The 24,379-nt window shown below is 39.8% G+C and overlaps 1 protein-coding gene across 2 annotated transcripts in view; it reads right to left on the reverse strand.

Moving 5' to 3' along the window:
- Positions 1-22,998, reverse strand: part of Unc5c (unc-5 netrin receptor C) — a 349,129-nt gene extending 326,131 nt beyond the window's left edge. For both annotated transcript variants that reach the window (XM_035451642.1, XM_035451641.1), the window contains exon 1: positions 22,875-22,998. In XM_035451642.1, coding sequence (XP_035307533.1) covers positions 22,875-22,998 — 124 coding nt within the window. The remainder of the gene's footprint in view (positions 1-22,874) is intronic.
- Between the last annotated feature and the right edge of the window lie 1,381 nt (positions 22,999-24,379).

A 24,379-nucleotide genomic window follows, 5' to 3' on the forward strand; every position in this document is an offset into this window, starting at 1 on the left:
AGTCAAAGGTAATAATGAAATACTTAAATGCCAAGATATAATAACAATAAAAATTCTGTTGTCCAAGAAACTTGTTTTAAAGCCTTAAGTTTTGGTCTAAAAGAACACCACTATTTGGCTCATTCAGTTAATTACAATATGTTCTTAAAGTAGAGATTAATTAAGAAAAGTAAATCAACATCCAGAAAATTACTGCTAAGGCTTTCTGGTTTAGATTTTGCTATTAAGGAAGGTGACTACTGTACTCAAATCAATAATCATCTGGAAACAGCTTTCTCTCTCTCTCTGTCTCTCTCTCTCTCTCTCTCTCTCTCTCTCTCTATGTCTCTCTCTCTCTTTCTGAGTGTGTGTGTGTGTGTGTGTGTGTGTGTGTGTAATGACAGCTAACAAGAACTGGAGAAAAGAGGACAAAACATAGTATAAGTTTGAATGTCTGTTTAGCAAGTTTTGATTTCTATACCTTTAAGATTAATCTGTAATTAGACTACAACTGTTTTACTCCTTGCACTAAACATGGTAAAACCCAAATCTGCAGATGAAAGGCGCACAGAAGAAGGCTTCTGTTTATTGGCAAAGATGGAAAGGTAGCCATTTTAGTTAAAAATTTCTCTTTCTGAAAGACACAACTTTTCAAAGACATGAATAAACTTTATTTAATAAAAAAAAAACCACTATGAACTCAACCCAATTTCTCCCTGGTGGTTAAATAGGCAATGAATGATCTTGCAGTGTTCTTTATGGTGACATCTATTAAAAGTGAGTAATTATCAGTGACATTGCCTTTTACTTACAAGATGACTCAATGTAGGCAATAAACTATGAGATCTCTCTATGCTTCACTTATGATAAGGCATCTTGTCCTTTATGGACCTCACTGATGACAGACTAACATTAAGTTTTATAATAAAAATGAAACTGATAAGGCAAATAGGTTAAGACCATTGAGCACATGGTGGATAAATACGTGGAAATGCAAACTTTTGTCAGGCTACCTGATTTAAGTGTGTTTGCATGTTTTAGAAATGAAAGAATCAACAGAAATAACTAACATGCAAATAGCAATTGATAATACAACAAATTCACTACTTGTAATATCTAAGAATTTCTAATTAGCAAATCAATGTAAAATTAAAAACAGTCATTTAAATCATTGTCACCAAACTATATCTCTATTATTTCATAATGAATTAATTTAAGTAAAAAAAATTGAATATGGCTCCAAAATAAGCCTCTCACTTTCTGAAGTTGAAGTAGTATTTTCATAATGTTACTTTTGCTATGCACTGTTTGAAACTTACTTGTGGACTGAAATGATTTAAATTTCTTATCAACATTACAAGCTTACACCACTACCACCACCACCACCACCACCAAAATAATGGTTGTTTTCACCAATTCTATCATAAAAAAGTTTAATTTTACGTCTGTTAAAACATATCACTATAAAGACAATAATATGAAAGAGCCAAAAAGTCTTAGCTTTTAGTAAAAATATTAAGATACTAGGAAATCAGTCCTGGTCTGTTTTGAAGGAAGATGCCCTCCATAGGTTCATGTATCTGATACGTGTTTCAGAGCTAATGAAACTGTTTGTGATGTGTCTGATGAGCTGTGAAGTTTATACCTCCATAGTTTGTGTGTAAAGATGTAAGCTCCCAGCTACTGTTACAACACCATGCTTGCTTGCCTGCTGCCATGATCTGCACCAGGATTTGGATTCACCCTCAGAGCTGTAAGCTCCAAATAAACTCTTTTGTATAAGTTACCTTGGTCATGGCATTCATTCATAGCAGTGGCGAAGTAACAAAGACATATGGGGGGGGGGGGTCAGCAGGTAAGGGCACTTGATGCTCTTACAAAAGACCTGGGTTCACGTCCTAGTTCCCAAATGGCAGTCAGTTCCATGGACTCTAGTTCTCTACTCTGGACACCCTGGACTACTAAATGTACACAGTATATGTATATGCTCATGCAGGCTAACACATACCCACAAAGAAGGCCCATTTTTAAAGGCCAATCTAAAAATTTGAGAACATTTACACAAATGAATTTATCCTTATTTGCAAAATTCATGAAAAATAAATAAGGCTCAGGGAGAGGGACTTGGTCCTCCCCCAACTGATGTGACAAACCTTGTTGCTTCCCCATGGGAGGTGGTCACTTTCTCTGAGGAATGGATGGGGTGGAGTAGGGAGAAGCCTGGGAAAGGTGCAGGAGTGGAAGGATTGGGAGGAAGAGTGAACAGGGATGGGTATGTAAAGTGAGATTGCTTTAAAACTAAGAAATATTTTCAAAAAATGTATGGATGGTAAAAATAAAGGCTCCAAAACTTGTTGTTTTGAAAGTCATACAACCTTAAATAAACTCAGTTCAAGGAATATGAATTTCAATTTCAAATATTATACAACTAAGTATACATCTAGTACACATTAAGTTATTATTAAACCCGATCACTTATAATTAAACATGAATGATAAAAATGGTTGTGATCCAGCCATATAATGATGGAGGCAAACTCCTCTCCTAAGCAAGTGGACTGGATCTTAACCACTGCATCATCCCCCTAACCCCAGAACTACCTATTTTATAATTAGTATGCTAGGTAAAAGAACCGATCTTAATTAATACTTATGCTGATTTCATTTGAGAAAGTGTGAGATGATAGTACTTGTTACTTTTGTATGACTGGGCAGAATTCCTGGCTGAATAGTTCATGAAGGAAAGATTAGTTTGGCACAAGATTTCAGCCCAGTATAACAGAGAAGCCATGATGGAGTAGTTCAGTGGAGCAGGAGCACAAAGCAGTGGCTTCAAGTGGCTGATGAATGGAAGCAAAAGGAGCAAGAGACAGAACTAGGGGTAGGTCTGAACTTTACAACCCACCCTTAGAGCCTACATCCACCTGATAGGTTCCTCCTTGTAAAGGTTCTACCACCTTCAATACAGGGCCACAATCTGGGCACTGTGTTCTCAGCATGAAACAATGGGGGCCTTCCACATTCAAATCTCAACAGTGACTTCATATTCCTCTAAAATGGCAAGTTCCAAGACCAGGGAGGTGAATCAGTGGGCTATAGGAATGGTTCATAGGTTAAGAGCCATTTGCTTCTTTTGAAGGATTTGTGGGTTCTATTCCCAGAATCCATATAGGCAATTCACAACCACCTTCAATGATAATTCTCAAGTCCCGTGCACTCGTGTGGCTTCCATGGGTACCTGCACTCGTAGTACACACACAGATGAGTAGGTACACATGGATAATTATGAAAAGTAAAATAAAGTTTCTTTATGTTGATTTTTAATTCAATCAATCGAGACAACTTTAATGTGAAGCTACCTCACATGAAGCTGACACTATCCCCAAAACTTGCTTTATATACTTTGCCCACATTTCCCCGTTTTTGTTTTTAACATTCGCTTTTCTAGAACTGGAAAATACCAGAGTCTTGGACTCATTCATTCAACTGTCCACTGTTTACTCTAGCAATACTAGAAAAAAGGAGCGCTCTAAGGTGCTCAACCCAAAGAAAGGGCTACAATGAAGAAACCACAACAACCACAAAAACACGGCATGGTCACACTAAAACTGAGCATCTATTAATTATCTGGCTGTAACTGAGCATCTGTTAACTATCTGGCTGTATTTTCAAGCTTATTTCACAAACATTGAACACAAACAATCTTATGTTTTTAATTCAAATTGAAGTTTCAAGTTGTTCATACAAATTTGCCTTTTAATTTAGTGTCCCATGAAAAAATACCAAAATGTGCACAACTGACTTCAAAGTCATTCTTCAGGTGGCTTCTTATGTTTAACACAATTTTTCCAACCCATGGAGATTCATACACTAGACCACCCCTCCCTCTCATAGAACCTTTGCATAAATGGAGGAATACCTGCATAGTCATCTTCTCCAGGGTTTACATCATTTTATAAACATTTGAGTACTAATGAGACCATCACTCAAAATGCAAACAAGTAATTATAATATACAAAACTGTATTCAAAAGGAGACAACCAACCTGAGCCACTCTACAGATGCAAACCCTGTTGCTGAGAATGTGGTCACTTCTGGGCTAAGGGGCTCAGCTATAGAGTATGTAATAAAACAGCTAAATTTGGACTTCTGCACTCCGAAATGGAATGTTGCCCTAGGAGAGTAAGCAGAAAGGGACTCTAGAAATCAGAGAGCAAGCCTCTGTAACTCTTCACTTCAACATAAATAATAAACGATTAAAAAGAGAAGCCTGGGGGTTCTCTAACTGGAAGGGGAAGAAAAGGGAAAGAGGTACACACAGGGCACAACAGTGCATAGCTCTAACAGAACCTTTCCTGGAGACTCTCCATGTTAAGTGAGAATAATGTTGCCCTCAGCTTTTACCTCAGAAACTTCCAGCAAAAGATCAAATTGATCTCTGCTTCTTTATCTTCTAAACTATTTATCATCATCATCATCATCATTACTAATTATTGTCATGCCAACCTATCATTTTATGACTTCACAGACTTTTCTGTAATTTTTTTTTATTCACCATAACGAGATTTTGAGTTACTTCAAGACAAGCAATGCATGCTTAGCAAAAATCACCCAGTTGGTAAAGTGGGTGCCTGGAGAGTATGAGGGCCTGATCTCATTGTAAGGTGCCACATGCTTTTCATTCTCTAGTTCTAGGCAGCAAACAGGTGGATGCCTAGGGTTCAGTAGCCAGCCAGCCTAGCTACCAGATATTTCCAGGATTTAAAGCCTCAAAGCTAAAACGTGGTAGATGGCTTCTGAGGAAATGCTCCTTGATTTTTCCTCTCATCTCCATATGCACGTGCACACATCCATACACATAACTATGAACAACACACACACACACACACACACACACACACACACACACACACACACACACACACGTTTTGCTCTATCCCATTTATCTCTATGTAACAAAGCAATAGTACTTTCTGAATTGAATTAATTTCAGCTATACTAGACTTTTTTCTTTCTTCCATTAGTAAATATAAACTGAAATCATCAGGGTGGGAAAGACATAACAAGTTGAAAGACCTTGTGACCTCCATGGCTAAAGTCCCAGTCAAAACTTTATCCTTAGAGAAGTTTGAATTTCAGCTATCAAGTCCTCAGGCAGCTATTGAGATACATATTGAGCACTATATTAACTACTGCTTTGATGTCAGGCATAGTCCAATTCGCTCAACAACCTCAAGTCAAAGAAATTCAAGTAAGTGAAGATGTACAGATGAGTTGTATACCATTCCTCTCATTTTGTATCTACCCTTGTTCAGATAATTCTTCCAATTTGGTATTTGCTTTAAATAAAACCTAGACCTTCAGCAATTAAGATGCATACTTTTTAGGTAGACTTATCCTAAGCATAACTTTTGTCAGCTGTGGTAAGTTTGTTTTAACTTAGCTACAGAGATTGTTATCCTTTGCAATTTTGAGGGCTGGTCTTTTCTGGCAAAATTCCAGAATAAATTTTACATCTTCCTTTCAAGTGGGGCAAGATCTTGACATAAAACTGCTATGGTAGATGAAGGTTCGCCTGGCAAATGCGGTGAAGGATTGGCTTCACAGTTGTTTACATAGTGAGAAATATAAAATCCATATCAGAAAGCAAGACAAATATCCTCCCAAAGTAGGTGCTGGGCACATCTGAGAATGAGTAGAGTTAAAGAGACTTACCCTCTCCACTGTGAGGTCTCCCCCTGCATTTCCCATGGTACAAACAACCATTGTATACCCTTATTTGGGAGGTGAGGGTAGAAGGGAGAGAAGGGGAGGAGAGAAGAGAGAAAAAGGGCAGGAAGGGGAAGGAGAGGAGAGAGGGTAAGAGCAAGGAAGAAAAATACCCCATATAAAATTTCACTTCACTTTATAGTGGAGAGACATAGACTGCAGAGTTCAAATTTTAACATAGCAGATATGCCAACAAGATACAAACACACAAACAACAATTCAAAAAACTGCTCCGAGGATATCATTATAGATTCTATTTTGAAACAGTGAAGTATGTTGCTGCAGTAAACTATTCGCACTAAGTGAAATTCTTTAATAGGAATTACTACCAAGATACATTTTGTCGTAAGTTTATTTCATGATTAGTTGTATATACTTTATCATATGAGTTATTACTCATTTAAGAATCTCTAAAGATAATATGTTCTTTCTTTAGGAAAAAAATTAAAATACAGTAGCACAGTAGGGTGCTAACTGGCAAGAGATTTAGGCTATATGATCATGAAACCAAGAGTTGTCTTTGAAGTCATGAAAATTACTCTATAAAAGAAAACTAATTCCCAAACAGTTCTTTCAAATGACCCTTAATCACACAAAGATCAAAATATTTTAAGGACCAAAAAGTTTTGATGTTGAAGCACTCCCTCTTTAAAACCCAGCATACATGTCAGTTTTAACCATCTTCAGAACATTTAGGCATGTGTGGGGGGAGGGGCGGTTAACTTCCATTAAAGAGTTTATTACACTTTTCTTTGTCTACAAAGAAGTATTCTTTTAATACTGCTCTCAAACCTGGCTTTTTGTTTTGTTTTGTTTTTTAACTTCAAATGTCTCTGAGTCTAAATTGACTGTCTTTGCTGAAGCAGTGTTTGTCTCTTTGTCCAGGTCTTTGGCATTCCATTATGGGCACCTGCTGTTGATAATTACAGGTCTGTCTCCTTACCACTTCCTCTGCTCTATAGCAAGGCAAGCTTCAGACTGCCTGATTACAAACAGCACTAGTTAAAGATCCCCACATAGATCTCTATGGTAATTATCCAGGGCAAGTTGGGGCTGTGTTTACTGTAGTCTTAAAGGAACTACTCCTTGTTAGAATTTTCATGCTTGCTAGCAGAGTAGCATAATCCAATGCCTGTAAGAACTTTTGATTCAAAAATGCTTTGTAATAATATTTTCACTATGTCATTTCCCAGCCTAAAATCAAAATACCCTACTTAAAAATAATAGTCCATGACCCCATTAAAATATCTTCAGAAAATAGACACAGGATGATGACTATGCATGATACAAATGGATTGTTTTCATGACTCTGGGCTAGGAGGTCTTCACAGGACAGCTATGCTTCATCTTCAGATTTCACACACACTCTCACATCCTGCCAGAGAGAATAAGAAATATCCCCTAGAGCAGAAATTGATACAACAATAATCTTATCTAAAACAATTGGAAAATCAGGTTTTCTTATCAGGATCAGCAAGTGGAGAGTTGGAGAAAGTCTGGCAATTGTCAGGACTCTTGACTTGCATGCCTCCACGGATCCCAGTTCAGTTTCAGCAGGCTTACTGGGACAGTGGGAATCTAATTGTGCTCAAAGTGCTTGTACATAATCATTTAGGGCTTATTTGTTTCATATACCATAGAATCAAAGTTCATTAATAAAGAGCCATGAACTGTATGACAGAAAACCCAATGGGAGTGCATTTCTAAGGTGAAGAAAACTGACCTTGTGGTTAATTTATTAGCTTTCTATGACTGTGGCAGAGTATCTGAGATAATCAACTTAAAAGAAGGAAGGTTATTTTCACTTATAGTTTCCAAGATTTCAGTCATTGGTCAGGTAGCCATGTTACTATTTTGGGGTCTTTGACAAGGCAGTGTATGGTTGTAGAGAGTGCAGGGGTGAGGCAAACCTACTTGGTTCATGATGACCAGAAAGAGAATAGAACAGAAAAAAGAAAAGATAATTCCTAGAACACATAACCAGTAATCTAATGGGTCCTATCTCTTAAATGTTCTATCACTGGGGATGTGCCTTCAGCATCTGGGCATTTGAGATTCTCACTAAAACAGTCAGTACCTAGTGGATGATGGAAAGTTACTCTTTGTCTGTCTAGGTTTCCATCCAGAGTTTCACAGTTACTTCACTTGGTCCGGGAACTCTTAAATCAAGAGACAAGGAGAGAAGATGATTCTATGATAATGGGCTGTCCAAAAAAGCCACACTCTGGTATTTATGCAAAAACATGAATGCATTCAGTACCAACCAATAAGGATGTTATATACTACCCTTGCGTCATAAACTATGTCATGTGCTAAAGACAACAGGGTGTTTAGGCACCAAACACTCACCATGCTGACATGCAGCTGGGAACACATGAAGAGAAGAGCAGTCCATGTGGGCAAGAGAAGTAATTTTACAAAGGGGTGAACTACTTAAATTAAAAGGAACAGTGTGAGCAGCCTGGGGGAAGGGATGGTGCATGGGAAAGGAATGGCTAAGGAAGTAAAAGAGAAGATGGGTTCTAAGCTTGTTGCTTGCTACAAGGCCTGGGGTGGATGGGTAGGGCGTGGGAGGTGGTGTGGGGGCTTGTCCTACTGGGACCAAAAATGCCTAACCTGAAGCAAGCACCTGGGGTGGGGGAGACTATAACCACAGCAAAGTTTGTAGGAGTTAGGTAGGACATACAAGCACAAATAATGCTTCCAGCCATGTGCAGTTTGGATCTTCCATATAGGAAAGCATTTGAATAGAAAGAGCTCTGCATATGGTGATACATTCAACTGACTTCATTTGCAGGTCAAGGGGAGCAGCCAAGAAACATCTTTTGTTCTCCATTTCAGTGAAATGCATCTTTCCTAATACAACACCATTAAACACTTAAATATATTTAATTTTTTGCTGGCATACAGGACTGTAAGAAATAATTTCTGGTTTCAATAACGTGGCTTTTTGAATGATTCCTCTATCCCTTCAATAAAATAACAGGAAATCATATATTCTGGGAAATACAGATACTATTTACATCAATTAAAAAATCAAACAAAAGCCTTTGGCAATTGCATACTGACAGTTCTGTAAGCCAGCTTAGTGTTTAAGATAACATTGAGAAGCTTGTTTTTATTTAATGAAACAGCACAGGTATATGCTAGAATGAATCAAAAGGACAGGCTCGGCACTCATTGTGTTTTTTACTCCTGGAAATCCTTCAAGAAAACTGCTACAAAGTAAATGTTATATGTAGTGATAAACCCCAAATAAACAGCCCAATCAATCATCAAGAACATACCAGATTGCTTCTGCTGCTTCTTTTATCAGGATAGATTCATGAAGATAAGTGCTTTTATAATTATGTAGAGGACATCACACCTCTGATTAGAGAGTCCCTATTCACTTTCCCTTTTCAAAAAGTTGTTTCTTAGGACACCAGTTAGGGAACTGGGGAAGGACAGGGTTGAATCCCACATCACACTGTAGGATTAACAAATAACTGGACATTAAATCATATATTTGTATAACACAAACTACAGAGAGAGCTCTGTCCCTTAAGTGTGTTGTTCTAATGTGGAGAATGTCGGGTCCTTTTTCACTTAAATGAGTCTATCACATTGCGATTGCCAAAGAGTCCAGAACTACAGTAATTTATGGTGTGCTCTTTGGTTATGGGCTTATCAAGTGGACATATTTTGAAAAAAGTGGTTTTTATGTTTTGTCTTGTTTAAACATTATAATGAAGCATTTCAAGAGGCTATAATGTCACAGTGAATCATAAAACACAATGCTAGATATTCTTTGGAACTGGGAAACTTCTCCTTTGCCCATACTTCTCTCCAAATACAGTCCCTTACTAAACCAATCATAAATTTTCCTTAACTACATGCTGGAAAAGGTTTTACAAACAGGGCTATAATCTTTGCAATTTTTTAAATTCTTTTTCATGTGTAACACAACTTGCACATGGATGCCTATGAGAAACTGCAGAGCATTGTTGGCTTCTCAAATCCATTTAAAATATTTAATTAAATGAAGTGCAGGCCAGATCCAATGTATGCCTAGACCTCTCTCTACACACACACACACACACACACACACACACACACACACACACACACACACTGCATGCGTGCTGATACACTGAAGAGTTTGGGCATCTAATTAATTTCCTTTCTCTTTTTGGAGTTTATCTTAATACATATACCCTGAGCATATGAAGAACTCTGGCCTTGCATGGAAATTTTAGTTTAATTAATTTTTGCTTTCATATTATAATCAGTAAATGCTTTGCAATGTTAAAACTTTTGACATAATGAAAAAGGTTAATTGTTTCAATTCCTTTAGAAAGAGTTTAAATATTAGCCAAAAAGTAGAGTTTGATAATTAATTTTTCTTAATCTTTAACCTCCTTTCTACAAGCACAGCAATGTATAGTTTAAAAAGAATAAATGGGTGTTTTTCACCTAAACTTATCAAATACTACTTTTGTTGAAATATATTCTAGATTCAGAACTTGCCATTAAAAAAATGTCACTGTGGCTAGAGAAATAGCTGAATGGCTAAGAGCATTTGTAGCTCTCGAAGAGGACTAGGGTTTGATTCCCAGCACACACATGACTCATGACTGCGGACATGCTAGGTTTGGGGGATCATATACCCTTTTCTTCCATGGGTATGTATACATACACCCAGCCAACATTCATATACATAAAATAAAAAGAAATTCGTTCTTAAAAACTCACACTGAAGCAAATTTGTTGTGTTCCAAAGTATTGTAAAAAAAAATCATAATTTGGTATTATAAATTTTGACTTTTAAAATGGGCCAGTTTCTTTTCAAAATTAATCCTTGAGAAAACGTTTTCTGTTGGTCCATAAGCTGTGCTTCCATTTGTTATTAATCCCAACTGAGCAGTCTTCTCATTCTTGTAGTAGAATTTTACCAGTGCCAAATGAAAACTGTTACATAGTGTAGACGTTTATGATAATAAAATAGCAACAGCAATATCAAAGACTCAGGTGCATTAAGTGCTTTTCTTGTGCCAAGAACTGTCCTCAGTTCTTCACTCCTCATAACCCCATTCCTCCTTACAGTTTTATGACATCAACACTACAACTATCTTATCTTTTATTCCCAATCTGAAGTGAAACTACAATTTGATACTTGTACACAATTGCTAGTCAGAGTTCAGCACACTTGACTCATCTTTGCCAAGGGACTCACAGGCATAATGGTAGTACTTGCAGTGCCAGATGTCACAGGATACCCATTGTTCCATATAATATATATATATATATATATATATATATATATATATATATATGAATATATATATGAATCATTTTTAAACTATTTTGTTATACTTTATAATTTTCTTCAACTAGAAAATTATCAGATCCAAACACACAGACGCAGGCCCACATTTATAGGTGTACACACACATGCAAACAGTATGTTTTTAATTTCCTGGTATTCAAGGAAAGAAAGAAGGATAGAGAGGGGGAGAGAGAGAGGGAGAGAGGGGGGAGAGAAATAAAGCCATTCACTTATGTGAATGCAGTTATGATAAATCTCAGAATGTAAGCATAAATAAACACATTCAAATGGAATGTGTTTAATCCATTTTTTTGTTTTTGAAAAATGTAGTTCATACTAATAGGGATGCATACTTTCCAAAGAAAGTCAGTCTATTACATAGCAGGGAATTACTCCCCGCCCCCCCCCAAATTGTTTTAAACTAATGTAATAACTGTCTGATTTCAATCAATCTAGGTTCATCTTGTTATATTTTCAACATAATTCAATTTCATAATGCAAGTTTGTAGATGGGCACACATTTATTATGCAGCTAAATAAAATGACATTCTCTTTCAATTCACAATAGAATTAAATTTTAAGCATTACAAAAGGAAAAATGTATGGAAATATCCATTTTAAAAGATGGTTTAGTCTTTAAAAATAGGTTGAAAATTAAAAATCAAAGTTCACTTGTTTGGAGGGAGGCATATTCCCATCTGTTATTAATGTCTGTGTTATACACTAAAGACAAGATTATTCACCAAGGCCCTCTTATAATATGTCAGTAAATGGGATTTTGGTTAGTAATTTAATTATATAAACTCTGACCATGTAAGCTCACAAAATTCATTCAAAATGAACATTTACAGTGTTCTGGGATGAATTAAAACAGTTAGCGACACTAAAGAGAACCTCTTGGTTTCATTAAGAAACGCTTGTATAAGAATCTATTCACACAAAAGGAAAAATCTCTGCTATGGTTAAAGAGTAGGCTATTTCTTTTTTGTTATCATTCTTTTTAAGAAACACAGGGCTATATAAGGCTTTTTACCTTTTATCATGTAAAAAATACTCAATTTCAAAGTACAAATAAGAGATGTCACATTTGGTCAGAGAGGGGAGCCCAGAACTCTGAAGGCATGAAAATAGGAGAGGGATTCAAATGAACAGCATGAAGTTGCTCAGGGAGCCTGTGCACATGTGACTGGGGTCATGTGCTGAGTCGGACTCCGCCCTCCTGACTTATGCTTGCCTTTGCTAATGGCCTGATAATAGGGAAGGGAGGTGGGTAGGGAGGTCTCCCAGTACTTTAGGGTGGTGTGAGCATGACAGCTGCCGATTAATTACTGCCCAGTTCTCAACTCACACCAGATGACTGAACAGCCCTGTTCAGCACCACAATGGTGCCACAGTTGCAGAACACTGGCTTACAGCATGCTTTCAGATGACTTACAGGAGATTTGTAGACTCCGTCATAATCGATGGTATCCAATTTTTGTCTTCCCAATGGCTAAAATGTTTGTAAGAAAATCTATGTAAGGAATCTGGTGGAGGAGATGACAGGAGCATTCCACCCCCCACCTTCCTTGCAGACAGCACACACCTCTTGCATGTCTTTGAGAGTATTGCCCCCCAGGATCCTTGACAAATATTAGTGTGTTAGATTTTGCCAGTGCTTCCTCTTGTCCCCCCTTCCAGACCCTCACTCTCCTCCCCACTTACACACAGAACCAGTTACTGATGGGCTTCCTGTGGTTTCAAAGTATATGGAAAAATAAACATTGTCGCTAATAGCAGGAAAAAAAAATTGCTTGACTTTAAATGAACTTCTCAGGGCAGCTTATGTGAATGTGGCTTCTATGGCAACAACTCCTTTACAATGTCAGCTTAAACTACTCCAGATGATTTCTTTCAAAGCATCCCTTCAAAGCCATCACTGCCACATATTATCTTCCTGTTATATAGACTGCTACTTTTGTTTCATCACAAATCTCTGCCTCTTTAGCAGCAGCTCTGCTACTACTATCAGATGGCATTTGTTTTACTTAAAGTACATAGTTTTAGAAAGAAAATATAGAACTGCTATTACTGCATTCTATGAAAACATGCCAGCATACATTTAGCTGACACGGCATCAGCTGGTATTTAAACTGGGCTTAGCTAATGGACTTTTAATGTCAGCGGGGTTATGAGCAGTTACTGGCTATTAGCAGAAATGGCTCCTTTCTATAAAAATCACTTTTCCTCAAGTGTGTTGTTTGAACATTCCTTTCCCTAACTTAGTGACTGTCACTGAATGCTAAATAAACCCAAGGACTCTGGAGTCTGCTCTTATCTTTAAGATCATCTTTTTTAACTTTGCAAGTCAGCATTAAACAGGCAACCTCCCCATTAACATTTAGACTTGTAATCACAAAACTTCATGAGGAATAATAGTTACTTTGTCATTTTTCACAGTATACTAGGTATTTTGCTATGAAAACCCCATGTCAACCTTGAAGGATGGATGCATGATGGAGTATCTAACACAATTTTCTGTATCCTAGATTTTGTGTACTTTTAAAATCCCAGATCAAAATTACCAAATAATTTCAAAATTTATATATGCTAATAATCACTACAAAGTGACATGTGGATGTGTCTGTAAGTATTTAGTACTTTATTTGGTATAAGAACAAAGCATATATTTTCTATATCTGTAATGAAAATCTGTATATTTTTCCATTATAACAACTTTTCCTCCTGCACAGTTTGCTTTGTCCATTTAAGTAAATGTCTCATTGGATACTGAGATCACACCAGAAATAAAGCAACTAAGATGGCAACTTTGGGAGACCAAGAAAATCATTCACAGTTCCATTTTGTCAAGGGTGAGACAAGCACCCCTGGAATGTGGCCAGGAAAGAACAGCCCTGCTGACCTTCCTTCAGTGGGCCCATGTATAAGATGTCCAGCAAGGCCAGGACAACGCTGACTCCCTTAGAGAAGTCAGAAAGATTCACGACTGTGTATTAAAGTTGTTCCCTCTGTCTGCTTACAAAAAGATACTCTACTGAGCATAGACATTCAACTGTAGTCAGTGAATGAGAGTCCACACTAAGACTATGGGGAACACAAACAAACAAACAGAAGTTCTGCATATGTTTGCCAGGGGCCATAGAAAGTAGACAACACTTGGTATTGGGAGACAACTTGTTGCTGTCAGTGAGACAGGTTTGTCTTCTGTACCACACAGTGAAACGAGTCAGCAATTTGCCAAGGCAACTTTTTCAGAAAAGTGGGATGTAATTTTTTGTATTAAGAAGTCTGTCATAAAATCTGACTTGCCAGCTTATAATCTGAATGAACTCTATAAGTAAAATTAAAGCAATTATTTGGTAGGTTCCTTTTTTTAGGATAATTGACAAATCTCTTTGAAAATATATGCTCCCTTCTAAACCATCAAAACATGCTACTTACACATAATGTACACTCAAATGGTTACACATATACTCACACAGCATGCTCGTAGGAAATTATCAAACTGTATTTATCTTCTGATTTATTCATTGCATTAAAATCCCTGCATGAAAATATCATCCTAGAAAGTTACAATTATTTAATTCCATAGAAATGTCATGTATATATTTCACTTGATTTATAATAAATTCAGAAAAAATAATCCCTTCCCTTTGCAATTGGGAAGTCATACCTACAGCTACACCTTTTCCCAGCCATCATTCTAGTTTTCTTAATCACGGCATAGCAAGGAAATGGTAAATGTTTCACTGTGGTCCTATTCATTACTTATAGATAGAGAAGTGTGTAGTAGTGGTATGAGAAACATTTATCTCAGCCTGGAGATTCAGACAGTGATAACATTCTCTAAATGCACTATAATTATATTAAGTCAGCTCCACTTAAGCAAATTCATTTTTAGAGACAATTGTCCCTAAGAATTCCCACATAATTTGAGCATAATGCTATCAGATTTCTTCCAAGCAGGTGAGCCTTAGGAAACAACAGGGCATTGTTGTCAATGGCAATGTTTAACAAGGTAGCTCAAGATTAAGTGACACATTTCCTAGAGATCTCTGGTGGGTCTCAGAAAAGCACTCATCTAATTCCAAGTCAAGCTTGTCCTACACGGTTATATGAAAGATCCAGAGAGAACTTAACAAACACAGCCTCTGAAAATACTTAGGAAATCCCCCTGTCAGTTGGAGTAAGACAACTAAGACACAATTTACATGAGAATTTTGTCATAAACTTCCTCAATGTTATGAGGAGAAATCAATCTTGGGCCTCTTTTTCAGATTGAATTAATAATGAGTCATAAAACAAACCACTCCTGAAAGCAGAAACAGACATGAGTTTCTGTTTTTCAAGGTGAAGTCTCTATGGGTAAGAGGCAAGTGTCAGCTTCCTTCAACCTTGTGTTGAGTCCATAATCAAATTTTAAGTTACAGCCCTCTCTCTTCATCTTAGCAGTTTTCTTCATTCCGAATCACTAAGGATAAAGAGAGGGAATATAGTTGCTGTTTTATCTAGAATGATTCAACATTGCTACTTGCTAAACTTGAGTCTTTCCACTGGGTGGCCACAATGTGTATATTTTGCAAAGTCTTTATTTGAAGGAGATACAATGTATCACTTTCCTTTTGATCAAAAGCCAAATAGAGTAAACGTGTGTGGAATACACATAATCTCTGCAGTCCAGTTACCAGAATTTACTTCTCTTTCCTGTATTCAAGTTTTTGTTGAGGGGGTAATTTAGGTTTGTTTGGCTTAGATTAGAGATAAGACAGGTCTCAAAACCCACAAAATAGTTAACAGTCCTACAGTCACTATCATTTTGAGCTCCTGTCAAAGAAATTGACCATCTGCTTAATTTTGTAGTTCTTCAAAAGAATACTTTCAGTTATTGGTGTTAAAAAATATATTATAAGAATTTAGAATATGTAAGGATTTAGAATATTTAAGGACAAGTAACAAACTTGTAAATTTAAAGAGAGTACAATGATCAAAAACTACTTCCTTTGGTTTTAATTTTACATTTGAATATTATTTGTCAATGAATAGACATGTTACATCATGAGACTTAACACATTAAACAAAACACCTGTTTTCTGTGAGAATGTATCTTATAATTTAATTTTACGTGATAAATATTCTTCATAAAGTGTATACTTCTAAATTTTTATATTATTTTATAGTACTTTCATAATTTCTACACCCACCTTAGTTTTCATGAGCTGGAAGGAAAAAAAAAGGCCTACATTTATCTTCCTAAACATATCTGGGTTAATATGTGGACTTCAGAAACATTTTAATATGTAAGCACAAATCTATTTTTATTTAAAACAACTTTCCTATATGAGAATTTTCAATAGGGAAAATAGAACACAATGAATTATACTTAAGTTCACGTATTCCAAAATTAAATAATCAATTAAGACATTGAGAATGTTAGCACTCATCAATAAACTTGTTAAATATGATGGAGTTTCTGTTCAGCATCTGTAGCTGAACAAAAAGATAGTATGTGCTCATCTTACATGGCCTTTTTACTGCTCTTGTAATTGCTGAGAAATGAAACTAGCTACAGGAGCCACATGACACAATGATTAATGAAGATAAAACCCCCTATCCTCACAACATTTTAAAATAAATAAGGCTTGTAACTCTGGAGTTAAATTTGATTAATCAATATCATATGTTAATAGGATTATGTTATCCCTAGCATTTGAAATAGGAACTCCAACAGGCATGTCAATATGATGAAGGTTCACCTTGTTCCCTTTCTTTTCCATGGGAAAAGTAAGACTTGGTGTATTGTGTGTTGTATAATTAGAGGAGGATAGTCCCCAAGCATTGTAGTTTTCAGATGTTATGCTTCACTTTGCAAAACAAAGCACTTTTGAGTTACTGTTCATTGCTAATAAAAGTTATACTGATGTAAGGACAAATATCTGCATGTTAGGCACTTTCAAAGCTTTCTAAATTATAACTTCTGTTTAATTGATGTCACAGGACTTCAGCACTATGTGAGAAGGACAGATCTGTTTAGGTGCCTAATCTCTAGTTCATTCTTTTGTGTATTTCAGAACTTCATTGTATAGTTCTGTGGGGGCAGCAGTGCTCAGAATGAGAAAAAGCCCACATTGCAGATGCAAGCCAATTTTTTTCAATGGATTCTTAAATTATAGCTTGATAATTTTCTACTATTCTCCTTATAAAGAGTATAATTATTTGTGATGTATTTTTTAGATTTTCATAAAAGGGCATTTTAACATATGCAAATTGGTAGAGAGGAGGCACACATTCAGTACTTCTGATTGTGTGAGTTCACAGATATTTGCACAAAATGATTTGCATCAATACTTCGTAAATTGTAAGACAAAATACAACAAGAGAAAGTACAGGCCTGCAATATTTTTCTTAAGAATTACAAATAAGAAAATGGTAGCATTTTAAAATTACTTCTGAAATTGTACTTCAATCAAGTAGCACAAAACTGTCACTGGGTTTCTACTTAAAATATCTTGGAACTGACTAATACTCTGCATAAAAGGTCTCAGATTCATGGAGTCCTCCTTCATAAATATACAAGCAATAATAAATACACGCAAGCAATGGAATAAAGAAGTCCATGCAGAGGTCCAAGAAGCTGTTAAGAGATCGAGAGAGAGATAGAGAGAGAGAGAGAGAGAGAGAGAGAAGAGAGAGAGAGAGACACACAGAGAGAGAGAGAGAGAGAGAGAGAGAGAGAGAGAGAGAGAGAGAGAGAGAGAGAGAGCAGAGAGAAGATAAGATATTTGGGGTTAAGTGCAGAACTTCACTATCAATAATTTAAAACGGAATGACAGTTTGTGGGAGAAATGCGATTGTCTTACCTACAAGTAAAATATACAGGCCCTTGAAACCTCGAGTTTTGTCTTAAGACTTGGTCAGAAAATAACATGGAAAGAAATATCAGTGATTGCTTATAAGTTCACTACAATTATGAGCAGTTAAATATAAAAATTCAAATGAAGTTTGAGTTGAAATACTGCTACATTTGTCTCACTTTTTGTTGGTGTTTTACAAAGTTGGAAGTCAAGAAATAGTCATACTTTCTGTGAGCAACCTATTGCTCTAGTGAATTTACATATAGAAATCCAGACCTATAATATATATTTTCTCACTTTACATGTGAGGAAACCAAGGCACTGAAAAGTTCAGTAACTTAAGCATGGTCACATAGCTAGGAGATGTATTATGAGACATTGTGCTAACTAAAAGTACAGGTTCACATGTTAGCAGTTCTTAGCTTACACCTCCCCAAAGCCCAACAAAATAGACACTGACTCTAAGTAAACAGGGGTAAAGCTAAAGCTTCATGGTATAGCACTTGCCCAGTACAACATGTACAGGGACCTAGATTCAACCCCCATTACCAGAAGGTGGGTGGATCATGAGTTCACAGCCAGCATGGAGGAGGGGCAAGAATGAATGAGAGTATATGTCTGGATGGGCTCAACCCTCAAATGTTCCCTCCCTGCTACTGGCAACCGAACCATTACCATTAATCCTCTATGTTTAAAAGTGTTGGAACTGTCCCCATCATCAGTCATGGCAGAATCCTATATGCACCCATTGTTACAGCTCAGAAAGCGTGCGCAGACAGGTCTTTTTTGAAGTTGAAGATAAGTTTATTCAAGTCTAAGTCTCCAACAAGTAAAACAGTCCAGGATATAACAGCAGCTCACAACACTTGTTTGTTAGGACTTTCACTTCTAATACACACACTGTTCAAATGAGCTCAGAAGTTAGTTGTGTAGGAAATGGGACCAGATTGGTTTTTAACTACCACAGACACAAGGACCAACTAAATGTGATTTAGGCTGAAACCTCAAGGCTGGTGTCTAGGCTCAACTTCTACCCACAGCATCTTCCAGAAATGGCTACAGCCCCCAGTGCTTCTCCAGGGAGTTTCTCCGGGGAGTTTCTTCGGAAAGTGACTCCCTCTGCTGCTGCAACAAAGCCATGACCTAAATCAGAAAAGTGCTATGTGCAGTTTAGGCCCTAAAGGAGCACATTCTCCCTATTGATGCTAATAGGAGAATACTGCACACATTAGAGGGCAGTTATATTTAAGTCTCAACAATAACCCTCAAGAAGCAAAGAGGGATAGCCTAGGACAGCTCATGCCTACCTTATATCCTTATGGGGGTTGTTTAAAATAGATGAATTCTGATGATGATCTGTTCCCAAAGTACAAAGACAGACTCTTTAAATGATCCTTCTCTGCTTAACTATGGTACTCATTTTAATGTAACAATTTCTTTTCTTTGTTTCATTGGCAGAGTCTGGCTTTGCTGTATGGGCTGGTCTTGAACTTACAATCCTTAGCCTCAGCCTCCTTCAGTGGGAGACTTATAGGAGTATAACACTGCACTCCTCCATTATCCTCTTTTTTTTAAAGCATGTGCTTGGAAAGTTTGTTCTCTGAAGGCTTTTAATCACGGCCTAAGTTAGAACACACAGGATTACTTGCCTAACAAAGACCAACTTGCCTTATTGTAAATCTCCAAAGTGAATACATGAATTTGTTCCCCCAGTTGAGCAATACATGAGAGAATAGCAGTTAAATCCAATTGTCATCAAAGCCCACTGTTAATTTGCAGCACAGAAACATGTATAAAGTCCTGAAAGTATTCTTTGCTCCTCTCTGGGAGAAGTGTGTTATTTGTTGTCTGAACACACCATCCATTAGTGCAATGAGAATTATCTCTGACGTGTCTTCAATCATTTCCTGGTCTGAATTTAGAGGTGTTAACACTCATAACACTAGATGGTGGCAGATCAGAGAGACATTATGATGTGTAAGGGTGGCATAATAGAAGGCAATAATTCACCAACTCCCCCCCCCCCACACACACACACCTTGCTCTTCCTAGTAAAAATCTTTCATTCTTGGAAGTCAGGAGCCCTGACAATTCCCTGGAGTGAAGCTTTCCCAGCAATCCTCAATGAAACAATTAGAGCACACGCAGAGAGGGGAAAGTTGTTGCCTACAGCTTTGAGAATTTCCCAAGGACCTGTTTAAAATGACTGCTGTCTGTCTTTAAACCACAGACGCAAAACTCAATTGCTCACAAATAATACTCTCTCTGTTCTATCGTAAGCTCGTCCCCTACCCTGCCCCCACCCCTCTCTCTCCTGGGCTGTTTACAACTAGATATATATATTTATTTTTAAAAGCTTCTCATTTTCACCATACTTCTCCAACAGATTAAAACCTTCACATTGTAAAGTACTGAATGACTGTCCATGTTCTAATTGCATATGTACTTCCATTCATAAAAATAGTCCACTGGGGTCATGAAGGCATCAGAACAAACAAATGGCACCTTGAGAGGATGTGTGGGAGCTCCAGTGCAAAGTGAAGAGAAAGACAGTGGGGGAAATGGGAGGCTGCCTACAGGACCATCTTACAGTGAATGACTTAAGAAGAAAGTGTTAACAGCAGGTCAGTAGTAAACAGGCCTGGCTAATGAGTAGCAGCCACAGGGACAGTAGCTGATAGCAGATTTCTGTGCCTTACACTTCCTTTGATGTCAAACAGATAACACAGGAAGGGCTGGTGCTCTGGAACATGGAGGATAACAAAGATAAAAGTAGGAGTCCTGCATCTCAGACCACGTGATTTGAAGGAAAAAAATGTTATTCTCCCTGAACTAAAGTAAATGGAGAAAAAACACACCAAAAATCACCCACACACCCTGCTGAACCTGCCTTTCTTTTGCTGTCTAAGATCAAAATGAATCCTCAGCCTTTGCCTTGCCTGTCATAGAGGGAGAAAAAGTGCAAGAGGCAAAGAGTACCCTGATCCCCTTTCCTTTAGCCTCTGCTCTCTTCTTTCAATATTAATCCACTTACAGTCCCCTGTTTGATTATCTCAATCGATCCTTCTCCTACCCAGTCTTTTTAATTTGGCTGTTGTAAGCTCTCCACAGGGATCCTGCCTCCTTTTGGCATCTTTGGGGACTTTAACTTGCCCTTTCCCAAACCAGTCCTTTACCCTGCCCCTCAACCCCAATGGCTTAGTCCTTTGTGCACCCAATAATGACAACGAGTTCCAGCAGGAGTCACATAGCTCATTCGAGAACTGTTCATCAGGTTGCTCACTTAGGCTTCCCGAGGTCCTCCAGTAGGCATTCCTGGCTAGTGTCCTGAGACTTCTGACCAATTTCAAGAAACATGGACTTTCCAACACAGAGTCCCCTGAAAATGGTCAGATGTGCTCTGTCTGGGGTGTGCATAGGAAAAGCAGATCTCACCCACAAGCATGGGAGGCATCAGTCCAAAAGGAAGGAAGGATTTATGAGCATGGCCACTTAGTCGTGTAGCAGGAAAAATGCACTCCCTGAGTAGTTATCTCTGATTCACACTGCCTTGCTAATGGCACCTCATCTTAAGCACCAGACTTGCCTGGCCTCAGGGCTCCCTTCCACCTTCATCCTCCCCCCTTTCCTGCACCAGTGCCATGAAATTTTAGGAGTCTGCAGTTGTGAAAAAACCACTCTATGAAACATCATCATTGGAGGAGTCGGGATTACTGCTTGGCCTCCCCAGATTTCCAAATTCATAAAAGATGTGAATCAAACCAGGTGTGTGTGTGTGTGTGTGTGTGTGTGTGTGTGTGTGTGTGTGTGTGTGTGAGAGAGAGAGAGAGAGAGAGAGAGAGAGAGAGAGAGAGAGAGAGAACTGCTTCTCAATCTCTGCCTCTCTCAAAACTCTGTTGCCTCGTGCCTACTAGGCATACACACACACACACACACACACACCACACACACACACACACACACACACACACACACACTTTTTAAATGGGTGAAGGATTCTGGTGGAAACTGGGCTAGGGTTAGATGCCTAGGTGACCCGAGATATGTGACTGTCTTTTATCCACTTTCAGACGGAAATGCTGGGAGCTGCACCATCCCCTAAAAGTCAATGAGCAAGAAGGGACTCTACCCTCCCCAGGATGACTCTCGGTCTATATGCCTCCCTTCTGCCTTTCCACATTCTCAACTCTGAATCGCAGTCCTCCTAGCCCGGTTTTGCTCAGGATACCACACACTTACTTCAAGGCTCACATACGTTAAAACGTCAGTTATAAACTGGTTAGCAGTGCCCCTTCCCCGGGGAGTTGCAGACTTGGCTGGAACAACTAGAGTCTCCCGCCAGGGTTGTGGGTTTCAAGTTTTTTCAAGGGTCGACTGGCAGGAGTGGGACACCGAGAGGTTGCCAGTAGAGAGTCAGGCGCATCCGAAGCCTGTCCTTTCTGGGCGAATTGAGTATCTCCATAGCGCCCCACCAGCGGTCTGGGGGCACCCGCGCCTATAGGTCCTTGGCGGTAATGGACACACTTCCTTAGCTGAGATGTGGGAAGATCCTGCAATCCCAGTCACCGCAAACAGCGGGGAGTCTTCACACTGTGCATATCGGGGCGCATGTATGGCACACCACACCACCACTAGCCCCGATCCAGAACCTTTGGAAACCTCCATGTGTACAAATTTAACAACGTGCGCGTGTAGGACTGAAAGTGCAAAAGACACTACAGGATCTCACAGGCACAGAGGCGGCAGCTACACTTTCACACCCGGGGTCCATCCTCACGCATCTCCGGAGCTAAGACTGAAAATCTGGTTTCTTAACTAGTTGGGAAAGTGGAATTTAAAGTGGTTTCCACTGAGGGCAACCAGGCAGACGAGGAAGCTAGGACCACCGGGGAGACGGAGAGGCGGAAAAGAGGGAAGGCAGAAAGAAGCAAAGGGAGGTGACCGCCGCGCCCCGTGGATCCCCCTTACCTTGAGCAGCCGAGCCGGTGCCGCTGGCGCTGAGCAGGGCCAGGGCAGGTAACACAAGCATCTGCAGCAAATATCCTAGTCCCAGTCCGCAGCGGGCCGCTGTCGCCCGCAGACCTTTCCTCATCGTCGGCAGAGGTGTGCGAGGAAGGGGAACGCCACCCGGAGACGCACAAACAGCAGAGAGCCCCGCCGGGCAGGAGGCTGAATCCGGCCACCGCCAGGCAGTCCTGAGAAATAAGAGCAGCCCGAGCGCCACACTCCACTTTCTCCAAGGGCAGGGGCCAAAGGGGGTGGAGAAGAGCCTCCGAGGAGGAGTTTGAAGGTCCCTCGTCCCCTGCGCCTAGCCACTGACGTCTCCCGCCTGCGAGTGCTCTGCCCCCACTCGGGAAATGCAGGGAGGCGCAGCGCGGCCACCACGGCCGCTCCCGCAGCTCCGCCGCCAGCCGAGCGGGCGCTGCTCTCGGGTCCCCGCGCCCGCGGGGATCGCACAGGCGCCGGGGAGGGGAGGTGGCGAGAGTGGGAGGAGAGGCGAGCGGGCGAGGTGCTCCTGGCTCCTATCCTGGCGCTCCAGGGAGGGAGAGAGACTCCTCGGCTGCCGCCCGCCCCCCGACGGTCCGGCGACAGTCGCCTCCTGGAGTGGGGCGAGCGGGGGTCCTGGGAGGCGCTCGCAGAGGAGGCGTGGAGGGCGCGGCCCCACTCCGCGCCGAGAGGGGGGAGCGGTGGCGGGAGCGCGCTCGCCCTCCCGCCTTATGTAAGCGAGGATGGAGTGAGATCCACGCCTCGCGTGGAAGGTGGAGTCCGCGGGGTTCACGGGCTCACTCGCTCCGGCGCTGACAAGGGACACCTGGAAGCAGACGCTATCGCGGCCAGGGCCAGCGCAGCCTCCAGCCGGGCGTCAGACTCCTGCTCCGCCAGCGCTGCGGGCGCGCCTCAGGCCACTTGGCCCCGTCCAGCGGAGCTCAGCCCACCGCCTGGCAGTGTCCCCAAGCCGGCCAAGCCTCAGCCAGATGCCCCAGGACTGCACTCGCGCTAGGATTTGGGGAGTTGCGCTTGATGAAGCCAGAGGCAGGCTGGAACTTATTCTCAGAGATGGGAGAGAAGGCAAGAAGCATTTGCAGTGGCCCAGCCCCACTATCTTTGGGTTGTCAGCGCCAGTCAGGCTGTTTTATGCTCGGCGAGCCTGTGACCTATTTGCGGTGGAACAAAAACTAAAAATCAATGGAAACTCCCTCGGTACTGCTTTCCTTTGCCTGTTCATCTTGGTGGCTGCTGAGATTGAGCGTGTAAAGGGTGCTGAGGCAAGAGAAACTCCCAGAAAACAGGCAGAACAAATCTGTAGATAACTCAACAAGATGTTGGAACCTGTGAATTAGTCTTCAAATTCCTAACAGCTGCGAGTGAGGACTAAAGCTGAAGCAATTCAGAAAGATTTGGGGGCGGGCGTGGTTAGGTGATGAATTCCTGGTGTAAGGATAAAGGATAAATGAGTCAAATAAGGCCAGTCT

The sequence above is a fragment of the Cricetulus griseus genome (genome assembly GCF_003668045.3).
Source record: "Cricetulus griseus strain 17A/GY chromosome 1 unlocalized genomic scaffold, alternate assembly CriGri-PICRH-1.0 chr1_0, whole genome shotgun sequence".
NCBI classification, from domain to species: domain Eukaryota; kingdom Metazoa; phylum Chordata; class Mammalia; order Rodentia; family Cricetidae; genus Cricetulus; species Cricetulus griseus.